Below are 24,158 nucleotides of genomic sequence, written 5' to 3' on the forward strand. Positions count from 1 at the left end.
GTGATCAGTGGACCTAAATGAGGGCAGGGTGAGCTGAGTGCATGGTGAGCGAAGCACCTAAGTGCAGGACTTTCCTGTTTATGTGCAGGGTGAACCGTGTGCATTGTATGTGTAGTGAGTCATGTACACGTGCTGGGTGACAAGTTGCGTTTGTGAGTACAGGGTGGGTGGAGTGCTTGTGAGTTCAGTGTGGTATGCTTTCTGAGTCCAGTGGTATGTTGTGCCCTTGTGTATTAGCAGTGTGCCTCTATTATTGTAGGGTAATCAATTTTGAGGATGCGTGGTGTTGCTGAGAAATTGCGGTACATAAAAGCCAGATCTTTTGCCTTTGACAGTGCTTGTTTTTTTAATGTCAAAGCTGAAGAAAGACTCACTTGAAAATGTTGCTCGTCTGGATACCATGGAAAAACCGTCTCTCTTCCCTGCATACAGATAAAAATCCTACTTTTGAGTCAACGTCCAAGCTTTGAGCTTCAGGATTGTTGTAGAACTGATTAATCTTTTTGTGAATGTGTAGACTGGGTCTCCAACCAGGGAAGATACCCTGAGACTTTGTGAATTCGATAACAGCTAGTGTGCAGTCAATGTGACAGTAGTATGACTTAAGGGGACTTAACTAGCACATAAAAGCCCACCTGGTCTACGCATACCTCACTAGACATAAGGATAACAACGGTTTCTTACAGGAATTGCATTTGATACAGTTGATGGCGTTGGGCCTGCGTGCTTGCTGGGCTGGTGATACCCACACGTCACTTTACTCCAACTAAGCTAGGGGCATTGCCATAATTTTGTGTAAAGGGCTCCCATGGCAACTGGCGCACACTTTTATGGATAGGGATGAGTGCTATGTTATTCTTGCTGGCGCACTACATAGGAAATCCATAATATTGGTGGATATATAGGGCCCAAACATAGACAATCCTGCTTTTTTTCCGGGGATTTGGAGGCAGATCTCTAGCCTCGTACCACGAGCTATATTATGGAGTGCGACTTCAATGTTGCGCTGGGTAACCAGCTCGATCGTTCTGGTATCTCCATATGCCCACACCCTAATGCTGCATGGATGTTATACACGCTCATCCAGTAAAACTGCTTACAAGATGTATGGAAACATGCACATTCAGATACCCCGGAGGGTACTTGTCTTAATGCTCACCTCAATGTGTGGTCTAGAATTGACTACTGGTTAGTCTCTCGAGACGTCCAGATGTGGAGACTCTTTTGCCCCACACCCTCTCGGATCACTCCCCAGTCAAGCTGCAATTGCTGATTCTGCAGGCAGATCCTTGGGCCTATACTTGGCGCTTGCCTCCTGGTGCATTACGAGATGCGATGTTCTGCGAAGAAATTCATAAGGAAATGGTGAACTACTTTGCCAATAACGGTTGGCCTCCACACTTTGTGCGGATTTCAAGGTAGTTCTATGCGGTGCTTGCATCACGAAACAATCAGGTGTGATTAAAGCTCTCCATGGGAGGCTGATGCAGCGTTAAAACAGCCGGAGCCTAGAAACGTTATATTTCCTCTCTAATGATGGGGCCCTATTGGCCACCATTCAGTGCATAGTAGCAGAATTTATGGAGGAGGCTACCAGGGAGACCTTCCTGCATCGAGACATGCAAGCCCACCGCTGTGGGGAGGGTGATAGCCCGGGCAGGACAATTGCGGGTCTGCTCTTCACGCCGCGGGTTTCCTCCTGTGTAATGGAACTGTTAGATGAAGACTCCAACCTTGTATCCTCTCCCTCGGAACTTCTAAATGTAATGTCCTCTTTCTAATTCAAATTATACTCCACCACTCCTGTCCTTGGCATGTCCGAGTTAACCGTGTATCTTGATACTCTCCAGTTGTGGCTAGATCTGGCACATCGAGCATACTTAGACTCGTCCATAACCACCGAAGAGATAGTTCAAGGTTATTCAAAGCCTCCCTGGACACAGGGCTCCTGGATTAGAAGGCATTACTGCCGCCTTCTGCAAGGAATTTGCCTCCATGCTAGCGCCATGTCTTTTGGCAATGTTTGAGGACTCCCTTGTGAATGGCTCCCTGCCCCCCACCCCCCGCTCAGAGAGGCAGTTATCGAAACACTTCAAGCCAGGCAAATCGGCCTCCCAGTGTAATTCCTATAGACCGCTTTCCTTAATAAATGTAGATACTAAAATCTTTACTAAGATCCTGGCGAATATATTTCTGCCGCTTTTACCCCTCATAGTTCGTTCTGACCAATCCGGCTTCGTCACATAACCTCCGCGCCATCTTTGCAGTCATGCACCACCTTGATCCCCAAGTCACCGCAATAGTTGTCCTGCTCAACACCACAAAGGCATTCGATACCCAACAATGGGCATGTCTTTTTCCTTTGCTTGCCCACCTTGGCCGCAGTCCTCCTTTAATTCGACACATACAGTTCCTCTACACTCTTCCTACCTCATGGATATGACTTAACGGGCTACTATCAGACCCCTTTCGGATCTCACACGTAACAAAACAGGGCTGCCCACTGTCGCCCATCCTTTTTGCGATAGCGATGGAGCCACTGTCAGTGAAACGCAGGCAACATCAAGCGAATTGGGGTATTGGCTTCACAGCAAGGAGTCTTTTAGTCTTGCTATATGCGGATAATATCACACTTTACATCTGCAACCTGCAGGAAAACCTCGACCCCATAACGTGAAAAGAGGTGCGTTTCGACGGTTACTCCGGTATGCACATTAATTGGTCCAAGTCTGTAACATTTTCTTTTACGGAAAACACAAAACCATTCCCTTCAGAATGCCCTCTAAAATGGGCAACTGTCCTGGTGAGGTAACTGGGCATTTGGCTCAGCTGGGATCCTGAGGCACTCTGGTGTGCCAACTACTGCCGGGCATGGTTGGAATATAGACTTACAGTGCGCTCTAAGCTGCTTCTGTCCCTAGCAGGACTCGTATCCATTGCAGAGATGAATGTCCTGCCTAAGTTCCTCAACCTCTTTTTCACCACACCTATTTACGGCGCAGTTTTCCAAGTGCTTAAAGACTGTCTTGATTACCTGGGTCTGGGCAGGTAAACAACTTTGGGTGTTGTGGGATCTCCTCAGGGGGGTTTTGGGTATTATGTGCCTTATGTGCGCAAGATTAATTTCTACATTTTTGGATCCACCCAACACTCTTCCAGACCCACATTACTATAGAAACAGACTAGGTGGCCTCTGACCACGGTACTTTACGCACTCTACAGGTCACTGAGGGCGGACTTAGACACCACTGAGTGTACAATGGACATGGGAGGGCTTGAGAAAGAGGACGAGACTACCCTGCCTCTAGGCCCCCTCCAAACCCTCAAATTCCACCACTGCAGGACAGGGGTGCCAGAGGGTGGGCGCGTAGTTGCATCCTCATAACTTATTTGGACTTGCACCAGGATGACCACTTTGTTCCGCCCTTTGAGTCCACAACAACTCCGGCTCCCACATTGATTGACACTGTACTTTATTACCAACTCGGATCCACCTGCAGGCCATTACATGATACTTTTCCTACTCCCCTCCCGCCCCCGCCGCAGCGCCCTGCATTAGAACACATGCACACCACTGCCTTGCCATGTAAATTGATTATTTTCCTTTACAGTAGTATGCAGTCCTCTGTGGCACTCAGAGTGCCTGCGTCAGGCGTGGCGTGAAAAGCTGACAGACACCCCCCCCCCCCCCCCCCCGACTCTCAACCCCCCTTTCTGACACACAGTGGTCATTCTGTTGCAGTCAGCAGCAGTCACTTTCTCCAAACTACAGATTACGTTCAATACATTTTAAAGTACTTCATCGCCTCTACCCCACCCCCTTGCAGCTTTTCAAAATAGGACTTGTCAATGACTCGCGATGCTTTAGATGTGCTTCACCTCGGGTGTCTTTCATTCTTCTCTTGTGATACTGCCTGAAAGTGGCAGCCTTTTGGTTGGAGGTGTTTTTGACAATTCATCCTATCACAGGACATCTACCCCCCCAACCCACATTCCTTTGTTGTACTTGCTGGGTTATGTCAAGGACGCGCTGGCTGGCGTCCGCTCACTCACTGCCATGTTGCTTCTCCAGGCCAAGCGAGTGGTGGCCATGCACTGGGTTCGGAAACCTGCTCCGACTATTAAGTCGTGGATGCAGGATGTAGCATACTTTCGGGAGAAACTATCTAATTTCTGGGAGCTGATGCCTACATGCTCCTGCCCTAAGGACGTATAGGAACCTTTTCTCTCCTTTTTGCTTCAAAGGGACTTCCTCTTTGGAACGGGGAGGTAGTCGACCAGGTGTTAATCATGGACATGAGGGCCCGCCTATCAAGACCCCAACGTCATATGTGGGACTCTGCTGTGGCATGCTGTGTTCCCAGCTGTACTCGCACCTATACATGCAGTACTCTCTATGTTTTGATCCTATGCTAGGTTCAAAGGTTGCATTCTTCTACGGGGGGGAGATCAGGTTGCCCCTAGTGGCTGTGTATACTTCTTTGGGTTTGCTCTTTGATTTGACATGTATTGAATAAGACCGTAAAATGCGTAATATTCATCGTCATGCTATGATTAATGCTGTGGTTCACCCCCTCTCCCTGTGCTCCTCTGGTCCCTCTGTCTCCCCCTCCCTCAGGCAAAGTTCTGTATGTTGTACTGTTTCTGATAGCTTAAATGCTAATAAAAAGATATTTTTAAAAATAATATGGCAAAAGTACTCGACCCAAGAGTTTGCAGGAGTAAAGACTGAGGGAAAGAGAAGAAATACAGTTTAAGGGTGGAGTTTGAGATGGATATGAGTTTGTCAAATCTTCTCAACAGTGAAGTCTAGGATAGGGATGTCAGTAGGAGAGAAGACCCTCGGTTTGCATATCTTCAGGATATTTGTGATGGGTTGTGCGGAAAGAGTGAAAGAGAGCACCTTTAGGGACAAGGTTTAAGTTAACAGAGTAGGTAGAGACTAGAACAGTGAGGCACTCTTTGGAAAGGAGTGGCAGGTTTGGCTAGAGATTTGTCTAGTGTTGAAAAGAGTTGCTGTAGGAGGAAAGGAGACAAAGAAAGCGTTTAAGTCTCAGTGCTGCAGCCAGATCTGAAATGGAGGCAGGAAATCATTGAGGAGGACATCCTCTCCAATTAACTGTTTGAATTAGGCATTCATATAGCTTTCCAATAATTTAGCTAGCAATGGTTGTAGGAAGCTGGCTCTGTATATACTATACCAAAGTGAGCTATAGTGTGCACAGTCCAGTGAAACCCCAAAGGTAGGCAGAAGTAAAGTTAGATAGCACCTCACTCTATTTATGGTAGTGGGGTCGAGCAGTAAGGCAGTATCAGAGGACAGTGTTCAGCACTTGTTGTACACACTCAGTCAGCAAATTAATTCACACACTCAAAGACTGAACTTCAGACCAATTGTTTTTGTATAGAAATATTCTTTTAGTTATTTTATTTCCTAGAACCAAGCAAGCCTGGCACAGGTAAGTGATAAGTACTTTGCAGTAAATATACAGCTTTTAACGCAATTTGGATTGCAATTGTAAATGCACTTTGTTTTGTCTTTATTTATTTATTTATTTGAAAAGTTTTATAAAGCGTGAACAAGACCCAGACGGGTATCAGAGCGCTGTACAAAGAGGAAAACTAAAGTTGACCTGAAGACACAGTACAAGTACAATACAGTCCGGGACATAAGTGGAACCTGTCACATGAGAGTAAATGTGGGTGCAAGGGGAAGAAGAGGTGGCAAGTGAACAAACGGGTAAAAGTCCAACTCGATGGGGTCGAGCAGTTTTAGCATCTAACGGTTTCCAAATAACGATGGAATACATTTTAAGCCCCAAGTAAAAATTGTCAAGCGCATATATCAAACACATAATTGTCACGCATACATTTCAACACACAAAGTAAAAATGATTCTCAAGCACGAAAGGGCAGTGTCTAGCAAATGACATAGGGGCTATTGTTGATGAAATTCTTCCAACAGTAGCCATTTGACCTGTTTTTTTTAATGAAGCAGTCGAGGGGTTGGAAGGGCATTCCAGATTCTTGGAGCCAGCCCTGAGAAGGTTCGATTGAAAGTTCTTTTTTTGTTGAATTTCGGTGGTTTCAGAAGTAGGGTATTGGAGCTTCTTAAGTTTCGCCTGGCTCTGGACAGCTCAAGTATTTTTTTATTTTTTTGCCAGGTAAACCGGGCTATTGAAGTGTATAGCTTTGAGTCAGGCTATTTTGAAGCGAATCTTCGCTTCAATAGGAAGCCAGCTAAGCTGGATTATGTCAGGTGTAATATGATCTTGCTTTCTGGTACCTGTGATTAGTTTAGCAGAGGCGTTCAGAGTAGCTCTCAGCAGAGCTAACCTAGATTTAGGAAGCCCAGCTAGGGTCATCAAGCCATATTCTAGTCGTGAAATAACTAACGATTGGACTGCTGACTGTATGTCCTCGTGAGATAGGAAAGGTTTGATTTTTCCTAAGAGTGTTGAGCTGATGATTTACTCTCTTAATGGTGGCACTGATGTGGCCTTGCATGTTTAGAAATTTGTCCAGGGTGACACCTAAAGAACAAGCAGAGTCCACCATATGCGGGGTGCAGTTCAGTGCGGAGATTTCTTTGATCCAGTTTTGCGTGGGGACCTCGTGGTTGCTGGGGGTAATCAAGAGAAATTCTGTTTTGAGGGAATTAAGTAATAGATGGTTATGAGTAAGCCTTTGAGTTTTTTTAAGTGCTCCATTAAGAGTTTTAATGTAATCTGGAGAAAAGATCTTCAAATATAGTTGTCATCCGCGTACCTGTGGTACTGAATGTTTGAATCGTTCAGAATGGCAGTTAGAGTTTCCATGAATAAATTGAAGAGCGTGGGACGAGAGTGCAGATCCTTGAGGTACCCCAATAGAGACCGTGGTGCTGGCAGCCAAAGATTGGTTGTCTTTGATTCTTTGTGTTCAGTTATGCAGGGAAGATGAGAACCAATTTAGAACAGGGCCAGATAACCCCATCCTATATTGAAGAAGGACAATCAAGTTATCATGTTTGATAGTGTCAAAAGCAGAGGACAGGTCCAGAAGAATTAGGAGACAAGGCGTATCTTGGTCAAGAGCTCTCAAGGCGTCATCAACAATGTAAGTTAGAGCCGTCTCTGTACTATGGCCTGATTAATGTTGGTCTAGGAGCTGAAATTTCTTGATGTGGTCGCATAGCTGTGTGTGAACGCATTTCTCAAGCAATTTTGCTAAAGACATGACGTTGGTGATCGGACAGAAGTTATTTGGATCTGTTAGGTCTGCATTGGGCTTCTTGGGGATGGGTGTGCCTTGCCCCATTTTAAGGCAGTCGGGAATCCTCCCCTGTAAGAGAGATTGGTGGATGATCCTGGACCAGAAAGGCAGAATGGCCACGTTAAGGTCTTTGAGCAACTTGGCGCGGAGTGGATCACTGAAATGGTTGGATGGTTTAAGAGATGCCAAGGAGTGAGACACCTTCTCCAAAACTGGAAGTCGGAAGGTATTCCAGCAGGCATTGTTATTGGGTGTATACCCTGTGGGGTAAAGCGTAGCACACACTGCCGTAGGTACAGTTAGAACCAAGAAGCTCATGGACAATAGATTAGCAGCAGCACGTTGTAGCTCCCGCTCAATATTCCTAGACTTTTCAGAAAAGTGCACAGAGAAGTCCTCTTCACTAGGTCCAGCGGTTTTGATTGCTGGAATAGAATTAGCCTGTTGTTTGATGATATCAAACAGTTTCTTCGGACGGTTTTTAGCACTGTCCAGCTGATCTATGAAATGATTTGATTTAGCACTGCGAATGAGTTTGTTTTAGGAGCTTCTCATCTTCATTAGCTGTTTGAGACTAGAGGTGGAGGGGGTATCTCTCCAGTGTCTCTCAGAGAGCCTCAGTTTGCGACGTTCGTCATTAAGGGCACCATTGAACCAAGGTTTGGATTTTTTGCAAGGAATCCTTTTGAGTTGCTGCAGAGTCGAGAATAATTGACATGGAGTTGAAGTAATGATCCGTCAGCTCTTCCAAATTATTCATGTTAGTGGGAGGTGCCAGAATATTCTTGCTCATGTTGGATAGGCGAGCGAAGTTGATGTCTCTCAGATTACGAGTCAGTTGCTTATTTTTGAGCGGTTGACCTTGTCTAATTGATACCTTTCCCAGAATGTGAAAGGAGATTTGGTGGTGATCCAACCTATCACATGGTACTATGGTATCCAGTTGAATGATGTGATCCCTAGCTATGATGAGGTCCAGGGTAGCGCCCTTGCAGTGGGTGGGTCAGTTGCAGACCTGTATATAGTTAAGGTCGGAGAGGAAAGACTTAACAGAGCAAGCTAGTGGGTCATTAGCGTCATTCCAGTGAAGGTTGAAGTCACCGAGGAAGATACAGTATTGTTTCAGAGAAATGCAATGCTTTGTAAATACAGTACATATACTTTGTAGAGGATTTTCAGTAGGATTACAGGTAAGTTACTTTTGAGATTACTTTTCTTACACAGAGTAGTATAACTGGATACTACTCTGGGACATTTCCTGCAAACAGGTAAGTAAAATCGTTTTTGTTAAATAGTACAATTTTAAAGAATTTCCTTAGGTTTTCAAACTCCACACTCAGAAACTTTTCCAAGAAATTCAGTCAATGTTATCCTATGGAGGAAAATAGTGTTATTGGGGTCAGGGATGCACTCTGGTTACACCCTCAGCGGCACTAGGGTGGCCAGATGCAGAGTGCTGAGGCCCAATGTTATCCAATGGGGGATAGGGGGCCTCCGGTTGGTGGCTGCTGACGAGCAGGCCATTTGGTTGTAGGAGCCAAGCCCCTGGTGTTAGGCTCAGGGCAAAAGGGGATCCTGTGTAGCACAAAACGTACACCTGCATTGGCACAGGGGCGGCTAGGTGCTGGTTTGGCGTCGAGTGCCCTGTTGTTTTCAATGGGGATTTGCAGTTTTGGTTTTCAGCTGCATGCTTGATCCAGAAAGACTTCCAGGAGGAACCAACAGCTGGGCCGGTAAGTTGGAGGGCTCTGGAACGAAGGTGCACCTCGGGTTTTCTTCACCAGGGCGCAGGGAGACTGGATGCAGGGGTGTCTTTTGAGCTCGGATTTCACCTTACCGGGCCACTCGCGGTTGGGCGGGTTTCCGTGCAGAGGCTACAGGTGATGTCGGGGAGTCCTGCAGGGGTCAACCCACGGTGGACTCGGACTCTGGAGCGCTGGGACACCTCGCTGGGACCGGTGGGCCACTCTAACTTTGGGCCGTAGGCGACTGGTGCAGTGGTGGTTCCAGGCGTCTGGTTTCTTTTTCCTCAGCAGGCTCAGAGTCTTTTTTTAGTGTTTCTGCTGAACAGAGCTGCTGTTCACAGGAGATCCAGTCTTTGTTGAAGACAGTCAGTCCTCCCAGGGGTTCTGGGGGTTGCTGGCTGCAGGACAAGACGATTTTTAGCACATGATCTCTGGAAACTGCAGAAGGGCCCATAGGGCTGGGGCTAGTTCAGTTGTTCTCTGCAGTCTCCTCTGTTGGGTGTCTTCATTCGTCCTTTTTTAGGTCTCGCCTAATCAACACGCAAGGCTTTATGCCCCATGTTAGCTCACTGCCTGTTTGGTCCTCAGAATTAACTTCTTCATCTGCAAATGATTCAATCAGTTTACTACATTTTGGTTATAAAGTGATAGAAAACCCTGTTTGTAAATAATGACATTGGTAAAGGCTCCTTTTTAGGTCTCGCCTGAGCCAGCGCATGTGCTGCTCTGGCAAGACTTTTAGTTAGCGGGCTTCAAAAAAGCCGACCACAGCTTTTTGTTAGGCATAGAGAGTGCGGTTACACGCACAAGCGCGCGCCTCGCTCCGCCTCTCCGTCTTGCTTGCTCGCACTTCAACTCTCCTCCCCCACCACAGAGCGCGTCTCTAGGCCGCACGTCTTGTTCAGGTAGGAGCAGATCAGTGTCTTTCTGAGCACCACCTGTATCACAAGCGTTTGCAGTAACCAGCCACTTTACCTTATCCTTTGCGTCACTCTTTCTCTAATTCATCTCTGCTTCATACCCCCTCTCCGAGTCACTCCCTGCCTCTCTACTTCACTCTCCCTGTCTTGTCTCCCCCTCTCTCCCATCTCGCAACCTCATCCTGGCTCATCCACTGACAACCCCTTCCGCTTCTGAGCCTTAACTTAGCTGCCTTCTTTCTGCCCTCTCCTGTGTTCTCGTCTGCGCTTCATTCCCGTTTCTTGCTCTCTACCACCCTGTCCCTACCTTAAATCCACTACTACCCTCTCCCTGCATCACTCAGTCACCTGACTGTTCCCCTTATGCTACTACTTTGCTCTTCCTACCTGTCTCTTGCCTACTTAGTCCATGTTCTCGACGTCGGCGCCTACCTCTGCCTATCGTTGCCTCTTCTTGCACCTCCTCTTCCTCTCTCTGCACGGCACCTCCTCTTCCCCTCCCACTTTCTCTCTTCCTTCGATCTTGCTAGGTGTCTATCCTCTTCCCCCTGCCATCTCTGTACTGAGACTGGATCGCTGTTTTTCTTGTTTTATATATATGATCATTACCACTACCTTCTGGTTGGCTTCCACACGACATGCTCTCTTTGGTGCCTAGTGCAAGTCCTTGGTGTGTGTATCTTGGCGTAAGATGGCTGCTCTCTCCCCCTCCAGTCCCGGAAAACTATGGAACAATTAATGCTCACTAGACTCCTCTGTGCGGGTTTCAATGAAGGTAACCATTGACGACACAGCCTTTATGCTCACAAGACGGTATACATTGTGCACTCCCCAACGTGCCCATTGACCGACGCAACATATTGAGGCTTGAACGCGATGCCGGGCTACCAGCTGAACCGTCGGAATAAAGCACTGTCTAGCTCCTTGAAGTTCTTGAAATGTAGTGTAGTACGGCATTGAGATAAATGGAAATGTGGTTTTTGAAAACGGACCCTGTAGTCAGCCAGAACCGTTCAACCAACTTCATTTTATCAACCTAATCAGTTTAATGGTTTCATATCCTGTAAACTCGCTGTTGTGACTGCATCAGCTCAGGTAGTAGGTAACCTTACCTTGTTTCATCACTAACCACAAAATGGCAGCTGCAAAGATAAGGAGTCTGGCATGTTTGTGTGCTGACTGTGATTAATCTTGTTCTTACTTGTTCATTTACCATCTAAAAATCTGAGTGGTCTTTTGATTGCTTTTTGTTCTCAGATTGGCAGGTGGGTACTGGTCTTTCATGCGCAGGATTCGGGTCTGTGGTTAGCAGTGTCTGTTGCTTCCCATTTGCATACCGCTAGAAGTATTGAGAACTGCAGCTTCTGCAATGTGCAGCAAATGACAACTGTTTGTCAGTGCACCTCCTTCCGATGTAATGTAACTACAAAACTTTCAGAGCAGATCCGCAATCCTTGTCTAACTGCATTTTATTTATCCAACGCATATGCTATGCGTCACTTTGTTGATTTTCTAGTTTTAAGGTCAAATGCAAGGTCTATTTCTTAATTCTACATAAACAACTCCCGCAGGCACAAAAATGAGCAAAACTTTGCACTTATAAAGTCTCACAAAATTTAAAGTGATGTTAAATTCACATGATGTGAAATTTGCATTTTTTGTGAGACTTTGTGGCCATACATTTTCTTTACCCAGATACGTTCACATTTATCAATGCTGGATTTAGAAAAATGGATGATAAGAAGGAAAACAAGCATTGGCATAGCCAATAGGTCTCGCCTTTGGAACCTTATAAGTGTTTAGCCATGCAACAGTTGATGTTGTTGCACCAAGGGTATTGTGCTGGATAACTAAACACTTATAAGGTCCCAAAAGCGAGACCTACTGGCTATGCCAATGCTTGTTATGTATAGGCATCTTACAAAGGTCATTAATGAGTACGAAAGTAGAATAGGCAGTGTTGCTGAGATCTTCCAGTTGGAGCTTACGGTCACCAAGGATTGTCACCAGGGACCTAAGTGGGGTCAGTGGACTTGAGTTCTAGCAGAAGGCACTTAAAGGTAGATGAGAAAGCCGATTAACTGTGTTTCCAACTAATGGATATTTTATGTATCACTGCAGCATCACCCCAATCTTATTTTAAAAAACTAGGCGACTTATGGAATAGTCCGATGGTGAAAGCAAGTCAAATATGGCTTACAAATAGTCCTTAATCAGATTTCAGTTAGACATAGTAGATCTAGAGAGGTGAAGGATTAAGAACTCTGAGTGCAGTGTTTGAACTTTGATCTATTGCAGAAGTTATAAGGAGTGAAATTTGACACCGGGATCAGAGGTTTGTGGTTAGCATAATTTACAAATAAGTCACATTTTGTGCCTTTCTCATTGGCTACTGACTTTCCAAGGAGGGTATGTGTGTTAAGACAACATGAATGGGGCAGGTTGACAGTTGATGAGATTTCTCTTTTGGATTGCTAGATGGACTTTGGAGATGGATTGAAGCCTATTCAATAGGGAGCGTCTGAAAGTTTGTAGGATCTTGTAAAAAAAACAAAAAACAGAATGATTATAGTCATAGAGGAGGACTCAAAGGATTTTTGGAATGAGTGCTAAAGTTGTTTTATGGTGGCTGCTCCATTCAGTGGAGCGGAGGGTTACCCCTATTAAGGGCTAGGTAACCAATGTTTGGTAAGAGAAATGCACAGATGACTAGGTGGTTTGATGGTGGCAGGGAGACGATGCGTCTGATCAGAGTATAGTGGGTAGAGAAAGTTGGGGAGAAAGGTATGAGCAGCAAAGCAGGGGTTGGTGTAATAGAGCTGCTGAGAGAATGGGTGGGAGAGATGTACGACTCAGAAGTAAAATGAGAAACAAAAGTGTGGGTGGAGGAGTAGAAAATGTAGGCAGAGGTCAGGGTCATTGAGTAGTGAAGGAGTTAAATGACTTTGGTGACAGTGATTAAAACCGTCATCTAGGTGATGACAGAGTAGGATGATGAAGAGTAGATGGAGTGGAGATGGAATAAGAGAGGTGGGTGGATAGATAATATGGAAGGCGAGAAAGTTTATTTTTGGTGATGGCTGATGCTGGAGCAGCTGGGGAGAGGATAAGAGTTGGTATGGTCTGAAAGATATTCCCAAGCATGTGGAAATGAATGCCAAAATAAGAACTGAGACTTGCACCATTGTTTTACCAGTATTGAAAAACAAAAGGTCTGCCATGAAATGGGCACTTGGGGTAGTAGTAGAGCTTTTGTTCATAAGTAATTTTACAGTTCGATGAGACGTGGAAGAAGCTGGTGAAATCTTTAGGAATAATTTAAAACCATTTAAGCTAGCAATGGTAATTGCACTGATGAGCAATTAGGGTATTGGTATAATTCTCTCAAGTTTTTGTTTTTTAATGAACTGCACTTTTATCCAGCTAAGACAGTGCTGCTGCAAATCATTTAGTGATTGTAACAAGTATTCCTGTTCTCCATCCTTCAAAATGTTTTGCTATTTTATTTGACCCAGTAGTCCCCAGCTAAAACAAGTTTGGTTTTGGCAGGAAGAGGAAGACCTTGCAGCAGGAGTGGGCCGGTCTAGGGTTTCTCTATCCACACAGCAATACTCCGATGATGAGGATGATTACGATGATGAAGATGACGATGATGTTCATAACCCCAGCTCCACCATGAGGTAAAATCTCCATCAAAACTGTTTAACAGTTATTTGGTTCTTGTGGCTTAAATATGGCGTCTGGTGACTTGGCCATATGATCCTCTAATTATGTAAGAATGTGAACTCACGAAAATAAATGGTGTTTACTAAATTGCTTCTTGTTTTTATAATGCTAACCCCACCTGCTTGTATGGTAAATGTGTGTGTATTGTTAGTTTCCTAGAAGCCCCATGATGAGGTAGTCTTAATAAGTTTTTCAATTGGTTTTTGTGAGACTGCAAAGCTTGGATGAATTTTTTATTCTTTAAAACTTCACGGATAAGAAAAAAAAGGCACAATAGTCTTCTTGAATTTAAAGCTTAGCCTGAGTTGGTTTAACTAACTTAAATGTTAAAGTAAAAGCTTGCCTAGTGTTTTTTTCCCAATACTTTATATACTCTAGGCCCGCATGTCCTCCTTTCATTCAAGTACTGGGCCTGTCTAAAAAACAAAAAACGGTTGTTTTGCTTTTCTCTTAACCAACCCAGACATTTTCAAACGTTTATTTCCCTAGACAGTGCAGTCTTGGTTAGCCACAATCCTGCTATACTATTCTGCCCTGCCTGTACACCACACTCCTGACCTGCTGCAGACAGAATATTCCAGAATCAAGACTTTGGTGTATATCTTCCTGGCACATCAGAACTAAACTGCATTTTATAATTCCCGTGCAGTGTCATGATTCATTGAATATCCACTGGTAGTGAGTGCTGCGCTTTGTGGTGGGGTTTTGAAGATGTCTATATCGGTCCCACTTAAAGAAATAAAAAAGTGATGGTTGAAATGCTTGATTTAATCTCAACTGCTGCTCACTGTTCCACCTTAGACTGGGAGCAACCCTATGCAAACCAAGCTAGCTCCTTGCCCAATATGAAATGCCAGGCCAAGAGTGATAATCATATTGCTAGTCTGTTTCTGTAATGGCACAAATTATCTAAATAACAGTGTACTGGAATACAACCCAGAGTTATTACCAGTGGTTTAAGATTAGTTCAGGTGTTCAATCCATTACTTTTTGTGCTGTGCAAAAGCGAGTCTTCCTAAATAGGAAAGGGTAGACCCAGATTTGCATGGTAGAAGTCAGGCTGTGCCTCACTGATGTGGCCAAACAAGGCCATAACCATTCTGAGATTGTTTTGTGTCCACATTCAGAACTTCCTGGTGTTGCAGTTCTCTCTGTGCTGTCACTTTTGAGGCATAGCCAAGCTAATTTGGATATTGTTCGTCTCGGTCTGTAATGGCACAGATGAGCTGAGGAAAGCTGGGCAGGAATGTAGCCCAGGTTAAACACTCTTGGCTGAAAATTAATTCAAGCATTTCAGTCATAGCTTTTTTTGCAGTCCATAACTTCCCTAGTGGGTTTAGACAAACTTGCTGTTATTTACTTATGATAATGTAGGGAGTAGAGTGTGCTCTCATTTCTGATCTTTGCTAGTGTGTAACCTAACTGAACCCCACATTCTCTTTAACAGGTATAAGAAGAGGACTTTGGGGAAGCAGAGCCGTCTGACTGGAGCTGAGAGTGGCAAGCACTCTGTTCTTCTGCCTAACACAATTACTATGTTGGCTGAAAAACTCAAAGAGACTCAGAAAGACTTGTCCATCCCTCTGTGTATCAAAACAGGGGTTGGGACCACTACTGTGGTTACCCCTGCTCATTCCCACCCTTCCCCAACACCAAGCAATGAAAGCACGGACACAGCCTCTGAGATTGGCAGTGCTTTCAACTCCCCCTTACGGTCCCCCATTAGATCAGCTAACCCAACCCGTCCATCCAGCCCAGTAGCTTCACACATTTCCAAAGTGCTGTTCGGTGAAGAGGAGAGCCTTCTACGTGTGGACTGTATGCGATACAACAGAGCTGTCCGAGATCTTGGACCTCTCATCAGTCTAGGCACGCTGCACTTATCAGAAGAAGGAGTCCTATACCCACAAGCGGCCACAGGTTGGTGCACTTTTTGTAGGGGAGTGGAATAAAGTAGGCTGTGCTAATACTCAGATCTGTAACCATTGTCTGTAATGACCAACCTTACAGTTTGCTGCACTGAAATAAGATCAAAAGAATTCAGTGATTGTTTTTTTTTTGTTTTTGTTTTTTAATATATATATTTTTGAATGACTTGTAGTACTCATATGAGTTGAATGGGACACAACTTTGGAAAATAGAATCCTCCCTACCTATAGCCCAGACAGTAGTAGTGTAAACCCCTGAGCACTGTTACCAAACATCAAGTTGATCTAATTTGTTTAAAACATCAAGCATAATACTTTATTTTGTTTTTAATTATTCCTGCCTTTATTCTGTTTTGGAAGTTAGTATTTAAATTTATTTTTCAAGACTACAATTTTTTCTTTTCTTTTACTGAGTATCTCTCCTTTGGTTGCCCATCTGTCCTTCCTCTTTGTGAATGCTGAAGCACATAGATGCCTTCTCTTGGGAGCTGGTGTGCTAAATATATACCTACTGTATGATAGGGAATAAAGGAGATTCTGTCTATACTGATTGCACCACAAACATTTAAACCACAGCACTGGAAGTGAAGAGTATGGGCAATTACCTGTGGCAGACTATTGAGATGACTTAAATTATTGTTTTCAAGTTTTTATTTTAGTAATTTGATTGTGTGTGTGGGGGGGTGGTAAGAGTCTTAAATTCCCGAGCCATGATTTCTGAACAGTGTTTTATCTTTGTAAGATTTCAAGCACTTTGACGCTTGTATTATTGGAACTATCAGTGTAGGAAAGTGCCCCTTTTTGACATGGTCCCCCCTACTTTTCACCTGACCATGATGCGATTTCAACTGGAAGTGCACTGGGTTCCTGCAAACAAGGTCCCCAGTGCCAGATCTCTTTCCCCAAACTGTACACCGGTGTCCCCAATCGGCAATACCTTTGGCACTCTATAAATCCCTAGTAAATAGTTCCCCTGGTCCCTAGGGCCTGACGTACTAAATAAGCTCCCCAAGGGCTGCAGCACAAATTGTGGCACCCTAAGGGATGCCTCACTGAACTCGTGCAGGGCTGCCATCGCAGGCTGCGTGTTTTGGTGCAGACAAAAGTGAAAACATGACAAGACACACACCCCTGTTGCCAGGTCCCCTAACACTGCATATAATATTTGTAAGTCACGCCTACAGCAGGCCTACCAGGCAGAGTGCCTTATATTACATGTGAGGACATATCTGCATGAGCACAAATGTCTCTATGCTGATCAGTTCCATTGATGCCAGTACAAGTGATCAGGGAAGCCATTTTAACCCATGTGCTGTACACTGGTGAAAACGAGTTCCACAGCTACATGGTAACTTCACTGAAAATGGAGATGTTTTGTATCAAACATCACATTCACAAACCCACCCTGATTCCAATAATCGATTTGTGAATACATGCACATAGAGGGCACCTTAGAGGTGCTCACTGAAAACCTACCAGCCTCTGGTACGTTGGCTGACTGGTCTCTGCCAGCCTTCCACAGAGACAGATTTCTGATCTCCCCGGGTGACTGCCTCTGCTCTCAGGAGGTCAGAAACAAAGTCTGCAACGGGAAGAGTGTGTTCACTCCCTCTCCCTCAGGATGACCTGCTGATTAGCATTCCAAGGCAGGGGAACTTCAAAGAAGCCACTGCCTTTGAAATGTCAATCTGGCTTCCCTCACAGGAGGGAACCCAACCCTGTTGGAAGATGGCTCTGTATATACTATACCAAAGTAAGGTATGGTGTGCACAGAGTCCAGTGGATCCCCAAAGGTATAGCAGAGGCTAAAGTAGATAATACCTTACTCTCTTTTGTGGTAGTGTGGGTGAGTAGTCAGGCTTATTATAGGCAAGTGTTAAGCATTTGTTGTACACACTCAGGCAAGAAAGTAAGTCACACGCTCGAAGACTGAATCCAGACCAATTGTTTGTATAAAAGGTTATCTTATTTCTAGAACCAAGGTTTACTTCGTAGCAGGTAATTTGTGCTTTTCATAAAACGTTACTTTGCCAAATACAGTGAGCACTGGTTTTGTTGGAAGTCAGATTACTTTTGAAGTTGATAAAACTGTTTGTAAGCTGTTAAAAAAACACTTGAAATTACTTTCAGATTACTCTGTAGTTACTTTTCTAGTTTAGCATGAAACAAACTACTAACACAGTTTAAGCAATACAGGACATCAGTAAACGGGTTCCCTTTTTTTTTTAAAGGCACAAAGTTACTTTTATTGCAGTTTAAAACAGTTCTACACTTCAAACGTTTTTTCCGCGAAAACCCACCATACAATCGTATAGAGAAAATCGAAGTGTTAGGTTTACAGGTAAGTAAACGGGTTTGGATAAGGAGTTTGGGGGGGAGGGGATTGTAGAACCAAGGTTGAGGTTGCCACTCAAGGGGCACCACCAGGGGCACTAGGGTGGCCGGGTGCACAGTGCAGGGTGGCAATGTTAGCCAGTTGGGCAGGGGGCTCCTCAGTTGGGGGCTGCTCACTGGCATGCCACTCGGTCTTGGGAGTCAAGCTGCTGGAGTTAATGTAAGGGCAAAGGGGATTCCAGGTTAGTCCCAAATCCACCCCACCAGCGGCGGCCAGGTGCTCAGGAGGTGTAGGGAGCCCAATGCCTTCCTGTGGAGGATGTTGGTCGCGGACCAGGACTGCAGGTTGGAGCTAGAAGACTGGATGAAGGGAACTAACGACTGTAGGATGAAGTTGAGTTGCTGGACACCAGGACACTGTCGGTCGGTCACCTCTGGACTGGGGGGGGGGGGGGGAACCTGCGGGTGCAGGGATGTCTTCGGTTGGTCGTTTTTCAGTGGGCATCTCTAAGAGGTCCCCCCTGGGTGCATTTTTCTTATTAAATCCCACAGTGGCATCATTGCTGGTTTAATGTGCTGGGCAGTATGATACCAAACTTCCCGACTTCAGTAAAGCCATCGTGGAGCTGTGGAGTTCATGTTGACAAAAAACCCAGCCCATGCACTCTAAGATGGCTCCACTGCACTTACAAAGTCTGTGAGTGGCACAGACAGTGTTGGGGCATTCTGCTCATGCAGCTATGCCCTCACCTGGCTTTGGTGCACCCTACCTTTAGGGCCTAAAGGCCTGCTAGAGGGGTGACTTACCTATGCCACAGGCAGTGTTGGTGGGCATGGCACACAGGGATGTGTGTCATGTCGACTCTTAAGTTTGGTCTGCACCAAAACACACAGCCTGCAATGGCAGGGTGGAGTGTTAAGGTGAGGAGTTACTGAGGGTGGCACAATACATTCTGCAGCTTTCAGAGGTCCTCTCTGGTCACAAGGCCCATGGTACCAGGGGTACCTTTTACAAGGGACACCTTTTACAAGGGACCTACATGTGCCCCAGATGTGTGCCTGTTGTGGGTACAAAGGTACAGTTTTGTGAAAGGACACGGATGCCCGGGCCTGGTTAACAGCATCCCAGCACACTCTGTCTAGTTAGTTGGCATCCGCTATCTGGCAAAAAGTTGGGGGGTAACCATGCAAAAAGGGGCACTATAGACCCCCTTTAGCACCTGGGCAGGTGGGAAAAGTCAGTATTTAGGGGAGCCCCTGGCACCAGAGAAACCGATCCTGCTAAACTGAAAGAAGAGAATGGACGTTAAGAGTAACAAACAGCAAGAACTGAAGCCCCAGCAACTGACTTGGCACCAACTTTGCCAGCCTGTCTGCTGCCTTTGGCGATTGCGCCAGAAGACCGCTTGTTCTGCCGCTTCTGAGTCCCCAAAGCCCAGGATACCTGCCAGCACTTCACCCAGAAGCCAAGAACTCCCAAGAAGTAGCGGACCTGCTTCCCTGCAAGCACCCAAGAACTCATTAGAGGACTTTGTGAAAACAGAAACCTGACAACTGAAGATCCCATTGCACCTGACGCTCCAAGCCAGAGTTGAAGTGGACCAACCGTGTCATCGTGGTCCTCCAGCGATTGAGTCCACTTGTGGTTTCACCCCCAGCGAACTCTGACATCGCCTGTAGCCCACTCTATCGCTGCTGCTCCCGGTAAGGAACACCCGACCCCTAAAGACACCTCTGCAACAGTCACCCATGTGCTGTGGAGAAGACCAAAGGTTCCCTACGTCTCGGAGCATCATGAGGCCTAAGCCCCCCTGTTGGTTTATCCCGACTGGTCTTCTAGTCAAACCTGCAGTGAAGACCAATCCCCATGGAGTATCATTGGGCACCTGATGCTGTATTGCACCGCTGTACCCTGCCGCCCTAGTGCCGCTGGTGGTGTTCGGCTGGTTCTGCCTTGGACCTTGCCCACCACTCACCTTAACTCCTGAAGACTGGTCCCGTGAGTCACTGTAATGTACCTTAATGCTGCACTTGTTTTTTCTCCCATAGGATATAATTTGAGCTTCTGAAAATTTCACTTTGTGGCAACTTTTTTAAAGCAAAACTATTTCTTTTGAAAAACGTACATACCTGAACAAATTGCTCCTTTTGCCTCAATATACATAAAGATTCATGTTATTTTTAGGTCTTGCTGAGTCAGCGCGCATGCGCTGATCGGAGAGACTTTAGTAGGTGAGTTTTCAAAGTGCTACCCACATGGTTTTGCTGGCTACAAACTTGAGTGCACAATGGCGTGCATGTGCACAGCTGCTCCCCGCAATCCCCCCCCTCCCGTCTTGCCCAGCCCTTTGATGCTCTGCTCGCATCTCCCTCCTCCCTTTTCGTCAGTTTCATTGTGGCTCCTCGCATTCACCCCTCCCTTTTCGCCCAGCCCTTTGATGCTCTGCTCCCATCTCCCTCCTCCCTTTTTGTCACTTTCATACTGGCTCCTTTTCGTCAGTTTCATTCTGGCTCCTGGCATTCCACCCCTCCCATCTCGCTGCCCAGCCCTTTGATGCTCTGCTCCCATCTCCCTCTTCCCTTTTGGTCACTTTCATTCGGGCTCCTTTTCGTCAGTTTCATTCTGGCTCCTCTGCTCCTCGCATTCCCCCCTCCCTTCTCAGCCAGCCCTTTGATGCTTATAACATTGTGTTTCATTTAGGGCATTAAACATAAAGGAGCACTGGCAACGCTGATAAAATGGATTTTATTTTGAGTAGTGACTAAAAGTTTAACCACACACACACAACCACAAGCGCACACACACAAGCACACACACGCACACACACAACCACACAATAACACACACACAGTAACACACACACACTACACACAACCACAACTACACACCCACCCACCCACACACACACAACCACACCCAAACACACAACCACAACCACACACAAGCACACACACAACCACAAGCGCACAAAAACAACCACACACACACACCCATAGCCACACACACCCATAGCCACACACACCCATAGCCACACACACCCATAGCCACACACCCATAGCCACACACACTCATAACCACACACATCCATAACCACACACACCCACAAACAACCACACAAACACAACCAACCACACACCCACACACAACCACACACCCACAACTACACCCACCCACCAACCACACACACAATCACACACAATCGCACACACAACCACACACATAACTACAACCACACACAACCAGAACCACACACAACCACACCCACACACAACCACACCCACACACAACCACACCCACACATACTCACAACCACACACACACCACACACACAACCCCCCACACACACACTACAGTCACACACACAACTAGTCACACACACCCCCCACACAACTACACACACCCACAACTACACACACCCACAACTACACCCACCCAGAACTACACACACCCACAACTACACACACCCACAACTACACACACACATAATCACACACACACAACCACACCCCCACACACACAACCACCCACCCATACCCCACACACACACACACACAACCCCACACACAGACACCACACACACAAACACACACAAAAGCAAAACCACTCACACACAAAACCACAGCCACACACACAAAACCACTCCCACACAAAACCACAAACAAACGCACACACAACCACACGCACACAACCACACAAACACAACCACACACACATAACCACACACAACCACAGCCACACAAACACAACCACACATACACTCACTGATTGAATATTGTGTGTATTTGTGAATGTCTAACACTCCCCTCTCATAAGCCTAAGGCTTCTCGACTACACTACTCCCCTAGAAGAGCACCTTGGGATTGCTAGAGCAAGCCCCTGTCCACTTAAAAGGGAGTCCCTGGACTCTTTGCACAATATATCTAATTTTGATATATCATATAAAAAAAACAGCATCCTACAGTCAGACACACGTGTTCTCATAAGTGCAAGTGGTCTTGGAAGTCTTGACTAATAATAAGATGGGGAAAAAAGTCAGACTTGAACTACAATGACCTGGAGTTCATATTTTTACAGTAGGACTCACACGATTTGAACACAAACCGACAACATTTTAATTTGTGGGTTCTCCCACCCTTGCTTTATAATCCTCTATCCCCTAATGTTTGACCCTAACAAGTGAACCCACCTTACTCACTGGCATGACCCCTCACTTCAAACCTAATCTTCAATTCCTCTTTCTTACAGATTGACCGTTACCCCTTATAACCCCATTTCCAGAACATACGTGTAAATCCTACCAGTGATTTTTAGTAGGTATACACCAACCTTTACTTTTGTCACACAAACTGCTATCCCTGAGTCCCTTATCCTTCTTAACTTCAGTTCTTACCTTCATAAATCTTCAACCACAAATCTTTGAGCCGTCAGCACTTATTCCTCACCTTGTCAAGCTATTTCTGATGGATACTTCTGACATCATATTACTCACCTTGTCAGTACCTTCAGGCGCCAGACTGGATCTGATCAATTTTCTTCAGCAGTTCCCTTGCGCGTCAATAGTTAGCATTGTGCAGCTGCACATCGAATCCATCCTCCACTAGATGGGACGCCATGGCCCTACTTAGTCATCACCTCAGCACTCTGACATTAGTTACTTTCTGTGCTTTTCGGGCACTAATCCGAAGCTCGCTCCTACGCAGTTTGTCAGGCTTACCCTACAATATTTTCATAAAATATATTGAGGTGACCTAGTGTCCCTCAGAACCTGGGTGTCTAGGAATTATGCTACAGCTGGTTCTGTCGGGTGAAACATTTCTTACAATGTCATCAATAAATGTACTGAAATAAAAAAGAGACACGAGGATAAAATCAATCAAAGTTATCTTCACCTTGTCACTTACATCACATATTCTTTTTCAACTACTAATATTCTCTTGTGAAAGCCATACATTTTGGAAAAAAAACGCAAATACAAAAAAGAAAAATATCACAATATATCAACTTTGATTGATTTCATCCTTGTGTGCTACAATATATATTTTTTTAATCCCATTGTGCAGAGTACAGCCTGGCGCACCCACCACACCCCCACATCAACAGGTTTCAAACTGTGTGTAAGAATTGCCACAAACAAATGTCGGTGGCAAACACCTTGAGGCCTGTCTCTGGTGTTTAAGCTTTTCAAATGACTGTTGTGCGGCAAATGCTCATGATGTTTCTAAAAGCATTCCTGAACCACGAGGTTAAACTACCTCATGGAACATTGCTGAAATGCATGATCCCACTTGAAGTCAAGGATGCGTTGTCTAGGTCATTCTCTCAAGGGCTCTTCTTCCAGATTGAGGTTGTCGGGTAAATCAAAAAAAGAAAAAACATCAGACGTCGCAACACGGCTTCCCTGTGTCTCACCACTCCCACTTTGGGAAATCGCTGACCCCTAGGGTAATACACAGCGCCAGACTCTGTATCCAATCTCGACCTTAAAACTATTACAACTCGAGTTCCCCAGTACATCTGCAATGCTGCAGCCACACATACAGACCTTTAGGGATGTCATACTTTGGTTGTTTGATACCGTACTGGATCATCTTTTGTCCCTAAGGATGCAAGCGGACCTCCAGCGGGTACACTGTCTGAAGGCCCGTCCCCGACAACCGCTCTGCCCTTTGACCCTGTTTCAGGGTCAGCCCAAACTCTAGGGCCGACACCAAACCAATACCCCTTACGGCACAACCACCAATGCCAGAACCTATATCTTCGATGTCTGCACCAACACCTGAGGAGGAGCCGATAGCCCTTACGAACATGGAAGCGAATCCAGTGTGACCATCACCAAAGTCGCAACTTCCTCACCCCTTAGCTTGTTCCGTTTCAGAAACTCTTCCTTTACACTGCAGATTGCCTGATCCTAATGATGACGATATTTCACAAATGTATCATGATGAGAATCAATTTCTATGAAGTCAAGATGCCAGTGGCCTCAGTATCTCCCATGACACTGACATCTATTTACCCGCTTATATACATAAGATCTGAAAAGGGTTCTTGTCGAATCGAGAGGGCCCTTTGTGAAAGAAGGGGAAGGGGGGGGGGGGGGGGATACGCCCTCCCAAGTAAAGCACTTTCTACCAAACAAAGTATCCCACCTAAAAATACAAGGGTGTTCCTAACCGAACCAGAGGGACAGAGGATAGGGGGGGTAAATGACCCCAGGTGTGTACAGTAGCTCAGCGTGGCTAGTGCAGGGAAG

General features: G+C 45.6%; 1 protein-coding gene across 1 annotated transcript in view; it reads left to right on the plus strand.

The window, feature by feature from the left end:
- BAP1 (BRCA1 associated deubiquitinase 1) overlaps nt 1-24,158 on the plus strand; it is a 196,315-nt gene that overhangs the window by 115,583 nt on the left and 56,574 nt on the right. The window contains exons 12-13 of the mRNA XM_085625184.1: nt 13,469-13,599; nt 15,093-15,565. Coding sequence (XP_085481310.1) covers nt 13,469-13,599; nt 15,093-15,565 — 604 coding nt within the window. The remainder of the gene's footprint in view (nt 1-13,468; nt 13,600-15,092; nt 15,566-24,158) is intronic.

The sequence above is a fragment of the Triturus cristatus genome, chromosome 9 (genome assembly GCF_964204655.1).
Source record: "Triturus cristatus chromosome 9, aTriCri1.1, whole genome shotgun sequence".
Classification (NCBI taxonomy): domain Eukaryota; kingdom Metazoa; phylum Chordata; class Amphibia; order Caudata; family Salamandridae; genus Triturus; species Triturus cristatus.